The sequence below is a fragment of the Diabrotica undecimpunctata genome, chromosome 5, assembly GCF_040954645.1.
Source record: "Diabrotica undecimpunctata isolate CICGRU chromosome 5, icDiaUnde3, whole genome shotgun sequence".
NCBI classification, from domain to species: domain Eukaryota; kingdom Metazoa; phylum Arthropoda; class Insecta; order Coleoptera; family Chrysomelidae; genus Diabrotica; species Diabrotica undecimpunctata.
Genome location: NC_092807.1, coordinates 21,774,767 through 21,781,724, shown reverse-complemented (window position 1 = coordinate 21,781,724; position 6,958 = coordinate 21,774,767). Strand labels below are relative to the sequence as shown.

The 6,958-nt window shown below is 34.4% G+C and overlaps 1 protein-coding gene across 1 annotated transcript; it reads right to left on the bottom strand.

Annotated features, from left to right (window-relative positions):
* Positions 1-4,097: 4,097 nt before the first annotated feature.
* On the bottom strand, positions 4,098-5,528 carry LOC140442112 (general transcription factor II-I repeat domain-containing protein 2A-like). Its single transcript, XM_072533190.1, has one exon. It carries the CDS (start codon positions 5,526-5,528, stop codon positions 4,098-4,100), a length of 1,431 nt encoding a protein of 476 aa, XP_072389291.1.
* Positions 5,529-6,958: the final 1,430 nt, after the last annotated feature.

The window sequence follows — 6,958 nt, the reverse complement described above, 5'->3', positions numbered from 1 at the left end:
GAAATAAATACCTACACAACACAATCTGCGGCTCTCACTGTTTATTTTGACGCAAAGTATGCAGGGCACCGAACAATTTTTATAACCCGTCTGATTTATTTATTCCGAAAAAGGCGAGGGCGAAAGTTCATAAATATTTATTACTTCTTTTTAAAAGTTTGCCTCGTATACTAAAACTTAATAATTCGACAGGGAACAAGTACTTAGATCTTCAGAAAGAGATGTTCTTACTTTTTATTACAAGAACTTTTAGTGTTATAAAAAGCATTGTCATAGATTTTTGAAAAATTTAGTTAAAATATTAAAGTATTTGCATTTTCAGCAGATGTCTTAATGTCAATATAATTTTTTAGACTAGGACGAATCTGTGAAAAAACATTTGTGTGTGAGAGGTGGCATTCTGATGTAGAAAAAGATAATTTTTATAATAATAATTTACTTATTCTCCGTCTCAAATAGGTGGGGTATATTAATAAAAAATTAAAATATTTAAAAATGAGTATAAACATCGTTTTTTTCTACTTTCCTTATTTATAACTTTAAAAAGGATTTATTAGCGTCAGGTGATAAACAATCGGATGTCATTCGCCGTATGGGTCTGTCTTAGTCAACTGTGGCTAGATATGGTAGGACAGAAAAAAGTGGCTTGAAGTGGAAATTGAGGCAAGAAAATTTAGATCGCGCTATGTTTCAGTGCTTCCAGCAGCAGCGTATAAACCATATTCCACTTTTTGAGTCTGTGGTCAGGACAAAAGCTGAGTTTTTTGCAACTGAGCTTGTAATTAAGAATTTCAAGACATTTGAGGGTTGCGGCACAAGATCAATTACGGCAGATCATTGTAGAGGCTCGCGATGTTAACAAAAACGTAACGGAGATTGGCTAGAAAACGTGTGGCCTGGACTGAAGGCACGATATGTGTCAGACGACATTTTCAATGCCGATGAAACTGGATTGTTTTTTAAAATGACACCACACAGAACTTTAAAATTGAAATCGAAAAAGTGCGTTGGTGAAAAGCTGTCTAAAGAATGCATTACGGTTTTAGTAATGAACCATTAACATGATATGTTCAGTGAATTGAAAATTATTAGTAAAAAAGGAAAGTCGAAAAACCCACGTTGCTTTAAAAATATTAAAGATCTACCCGCGAATTATAAAGCAAACAAGAGTGCGTGGATGACTTGCTTGTAGACAATTGTGCTGCTCATCCTGTACTGTGCGACCTTCAAAACATTGAACTTTCATTTCCTGCCAGCAAAGATAACGAGTGCCCTTCAACCCATATACCAAAGTGTCATCAAGAGTTTTAAAAGCCATTACAGGAAAAGAATTTTGATGGAATTGGTTGGGAAATAATAAAACTTTCTTGGCGACATCCTAATGATTGGTAAATCCTGAGACGAGGTGACAAAAAATAAGATAAACATTCCTTCGAACACGCAGGATGGTTGGAAGATCAAGGATTTACTGTGGGTGAAGATGACCTGCCGTTAGTTGTTTGGGCCAGACAGTTTGAACTTCCTATCAACCTCGGATCGGAAGAGCTAACAGATTTCGGAGAAGTTAATAAAAATGTAGCTACAACATCTGGACTTTCTGATGAGGACATCCTACAAGCAGTTCGTGTAGAAGAAGAAGAAGAAAAAAAAAACAGTGACCAGAAGTGGAAGCAGAGTCAGAACCAGCTCCGACCTCAGCAGGCCTTGATTTGCGGCAAAAGTACTTTATTGGTTTTTCATCCAGCAGGAAGACGATATGAGTGATGTGGAAGATTCTATGCGTCTTCAGGACAAGGTCAGGTCAGGTCAGGTAGTTCTGTGGAAAAGGAAAAGGAAACAAACCAAGGTGACACACTTTTTTGATATTGTAGGCTAAATATAGGATGTAATCTTTTTTCATACCCTGCTGAAAATGCCATATTGTTTTGTTATTGTACAGTATACATTTTTTAATTGTACAGTCATTTTTTATACTGTATTGCTTATATTATTCTTAATAAATCTATGTTGTGTATAGTATATACAGTGTTAATTAATTAATAATCGATTTGATCAATTCTTTAAATTAGATAAGTAGATAAGGATAATTAGAACAGTTTTATTATTATAACAGTACCAATTTTTGTTTCTCTCTGTATAACGATCTCTCCTTATAACGATGAATATTCCCGGTCCCTTGCATGTTATAGAGAGAGACGACTGTAGAGATGTATAGATATATATGTATATATATATATATATATATATATATTATATATATCTATATATATATATATATATATATATATATATATAGATATATATAATATATATATATATATATATATATATATATATATAGATATATATAATATATATATATATATATATATATATATATATATATATATATATATATATATATATATATATATATATATACTACCGATACAAAAATGAGACTAGTAAGAAGTCTAGTTTTTCCAGTTTTTACTATGCATCGGAATGCTGGACCCTTACTGAGAAAGACAAAAAGAACATAGATGTATTTGAGATGTACTGCTGGAGACGAATGCTGAGAATACCATGGGTGGCCCGAAGAACAAATGAATCCATACTGGACCAGCTAAACATAAAGAAAAGACTAAGAACACAAATATCAGAACAAATAATAAGCTATTTTGGATATGTCCTTCGAAGAAATGGTCTTGAAAAACTTACCATTCAGGGAAAAGTAGAAGGCAAAAGAAATAGAGGTAGATCTCCCACACGATACACGGACCATATTGTTGCTACCATTGGCGCTCCATTGTCAGAATGTGCTAGAATGGCAGAAGATAGAAAAACGTGGAGGAACATTGGGAAATTTAATTAATAGCTTCATGATATCACGATACCTGCATCAGGTTAACGACTAAGAAGAAGATATATATATATATATATATATATTGTTATGGTAAGGAAAATTTAATTTTAAAATACAATATCTAAATTGATGAACTTACCCATAACTTTTTTTATCTCAGAACTTACTTCGGGCTCAGTATCAATTATGTTGTATTTGCAAGTATAAGGACAAAAATTAATAAAAATATACACAAACTATACCATATGTACCTTATATCAATATTACATCATGGAAATTCAAATATACCAGCTGTATAAAAAATAGATTTACAAAAAACATGATCATATTATATAATTATCAGTATAAATAACAACAGATCATATGATCCTACTGTTCTCTCCGGTCCCAAAAATTTGTATAAAAAAAAACTGTCTGTATTTAATTCTATATCCAAAAACAAACTTCGCTCCGAATCTCTGGGCCTATCTTTTGTTTTCAATAAAACAAACTAAACTTTATGTTGATTCTCCTTATGCTGTTTCTCCACACCTGATCTCGTTTACTCTCGTACCAAAACATATGCGGCGTCGTCTCAAATAATTCTTATATTAAAAGAAAGACTTACAAATTGTGAATTTGAGGATCTCTTCTTACACTGTCACCTTTTTTCTTATCACAGGAAACAACCTTTTCTCTTGCAGTTCTCTTAGACTCCTCTTTTTTCCTTTGCCCAAAAAAACCAAACTAACCCTTTCCTCTTACTTCTCCAATCCCTCTTTCAAACCAATCAAATCACTCAAAACAAAAATATCTTACCATCTCCTCTCTTTCTCTCGTCAAACTTTCCTTGACTCACCATACTGTCTTACTAGAATCCACTATGAAATTCCTTTGTCAACACAATCCTAACGACCGTTAATTGTTTCTTGAATTTAATAGATAGCTTTCATTTTTACAGAATTTACATTACCTGGAAAAACCGAAGTTCATGTTTATATTATACAAATCCTTACTTTCTAAATCAGGGGTGTCCAACTTGCAATGCCTCAAGGGCCAAAACTAAAACCTTTGATGTTGTCGCGGGCCATGTAATAATTTTTTTACAAGTAATAACAAAATAAAGTGAGGTATAAAAATAATTAAAACAAAAAAGAGTATTATTTCTTTTATTGCTCAACAACTACATTTTTTTATAAACGGAAAATTTATTGATAACACTTTTCAATAATCAAGACAAACATTGCAAAAGCAACGAAAAAAATGTATCCAATTAGTGTGAGGACTGTGGTCGATTGGCTTCATCCACCAATGAAGAAATGTCCACCTCCAGTTCAGTTGTAGACACTCTCATAAGATGACGTAAGGAAGAATCGATAAGGTTGCTTCTGTTTTTATTTTTTATGTATTTCATGGAGGAAAAGGCACTTTCACATGTATATGTGCTTCCGAACATTGACGTCATTTTCAGTCCAAAATCTCGCAGGTTTGGGAATTTCTCCTTTGACAGTAATTTAAAAAATTCAGGTCCCTTTTCTTGTCTGGTGATTAGGAACATGTCTGCTTGAAGATCACATAACTCAAGCTGTAAGTTGGGTGGTTGATCATCAATGGTTGCTCCAAGAGGGTTATTATAAAGTAGTACACTGCTTTTGAGACTTTCAATTTCTTCAAATCTTGTATTGAATTCATCAATAACTTGTTCAATTTGTGAAATGCAGGATGAAAAGTCAATATTTTCCTCACCGTTGAATTCTTCTGCTATTTGCAGACAGCTAGGGAAGTGTGTCAGGTTGTTCTTTTCCAAAGCACGTTTAAACACGTTCAGCTTATTCCGGAATCCGTTTATCATTCCGATCAAATCTGAAACCGTCTGGTTTCTTCCTTGAAGACTCAAGTTTAACATGTTAAGATGATTAGTCAGATCTGTTATAAAAGCTAACTGTCTTAAGAATTCTGGATCCTTAAACTTCTCTTCCAGTTCAGTTGTGTCAGATGAAACGTATTTGTTGAGGAATGCAGGGATTACCTTTCTTATGGCAAAAAATCGTTCCATGCACTTTCCTGCACTCAGCCACCTTACATGGTTGTACATTAGCAAGTCTCCATACTCAGCCTCTGTTTCCACTAAAAACTGCTTAAGTTGCCTGTGTAAAAGAGATCGATTTCCACCTCTAATCATATTTGTAATCTTAATCACGGTTTGGAAAACTTGATCTTCCTTGACTGATTTTCCACATAAAGCTCCCTGATGTATAATACAATGAATTGTTGGGCAAGTGACACCATTCTCTCGAAGCAGACCCACTAATCCAATTTTTTTACCTGTCATTGATGGGGCCCCGTCTGTTGCTATGGCTGAACATTTATCAAAGTCTCCAATTCTGTCAACTGTTTTCTTCACAGCCTCATAGATGTCTTTTCCTTTTGTTGTTCCATAAAGAGGACACATATCAAATAACTCCTCTTTACTGGTAAAATCATCAAAAGTAGTGCGCACAAATATTAACAGCTGACTAACATCGGTTTGATCAGTGCTTTCATCCAAACAAAGTGAGAAATATGAACTTTTCTTAACCAGGCTAAGCATAGATTTTTCTACTTGTTCACCCATAGCAACAATCCTTCTTTGTATGGTTTGATGTGAAAGTGGCACTGATTCAAATTTCTCCGCCATTTTAGAATCACCGAAAGCTTTGGCCATTTCAACAGCACATTTTTTTATCAAATTGCCATCAGTGAAAGGTTTTTTGCCTTTGTGCCAGCTCAAGCGACACGGCATAAGATGCATGCAAAGAATGCGTTTGAGAGTGTAATATTTTACTGAACATACCAGTTTGCTGTTTAAGCTTTTTCTTCAAATCTGCAACTAGGGCACGTCGACTTTCATTTGTGTACGTAGCATACTTATTTTCATGCACTGTTGTGTAATGTCTTCTCACATTATATTCTTTAGGCACTGAAACGACATTCATGCACACTAAGCACTGCAACTTTCCATTATTGTTAGCAATCAAGTAATCACTCTCATAACTTTCTTTGTAAATTCTGTTCTCACTATCAATTTTCCGTTTTACACTCATTATTGTATAAGAGGAATCACGACAAAGAATTAATCAAGTTCACTGTTCACTAGCAACGTAATAGATTTGCCGACTAGCCTACGTGTCAGTAGCACACTGGCACGATGGCGGCTGGCGACGGATGGTAAGCAGTGGGAGGTGTGGCCTGCGTGAATTGTGATGCGCAGTAATCAGTGCAGTTCTCATAGTGGTGGAGGACGATTGTGTTCGTTACACGTCCGCGAAGCGGCACGCGGTACAGTACTTGTGATGTAAAAACACTGCTAAACCATAAAATATAAAATAAATTACAAAATCTTTTTTCACAGTAGCAGCATTTAAAGAAAATATATGCTTTTCGAAAATCTTACGTGGGTCACAACAAATAGCCTCGCGGGCCGGATGCGGCCCGCGGGCCGCCAGTTGGACAACCCTGTTCTAAATCTAAGTTAAATAACGAAATATGCAAATAGTTCTTGGTAACCGAATATTAGGGAAACACAAACGACCTTTCATTGTCCCGTTTGTTTGCACAAGTTTTTATACACTTTTAAACTTTTCATTGTTTGATGACGCACTTTACCTACATTACGTAATTACACATTTTTAATCTAAAGAAACAGATGCCTGCATATTCCAATTTCTTTAAAATCTGAGATTTATGATAAATCCCCGCCATTTGGTGAAATGAAAATTGTTTGTTGTTGTACAGACAACAAATTTTATTGAAGCAAATAAATCGTCATTACATGTTGTCTGTGTCTTAATTCCAAATCCACTATGAATAATTTTAATGAAATATAATATTACCAACACCAAAATTTTTTTTGTTTAATACCCCACCTATGGAAGAACATTTTACATTACCTTCTTATTCGTGATATTTGTAAATGTCGTGTATATTATAGATTCCGTGTATCTTATCTGATTCCATCTGTCGTAGCACATAACTGTTAATGCCATTTTCATTTTGTATTATGTAGAGTCCCGCGAATAACGGCACAAGCTTTGCATAAACTTTGTTCGCGATATTGGATACTCTTAACGCCCTTACCATAACCTTTTCTCCATT

What these genes read in the sequence shown, in the direction of transcription:
- LOC140442112 (XM_072533190.1), bottom strand. Translation starts at nt 5,528, where the DNA reads ATGGCCAAAGCTTTCGGTGATTCTAAAATGGCGGAGAAATTTGAATCA.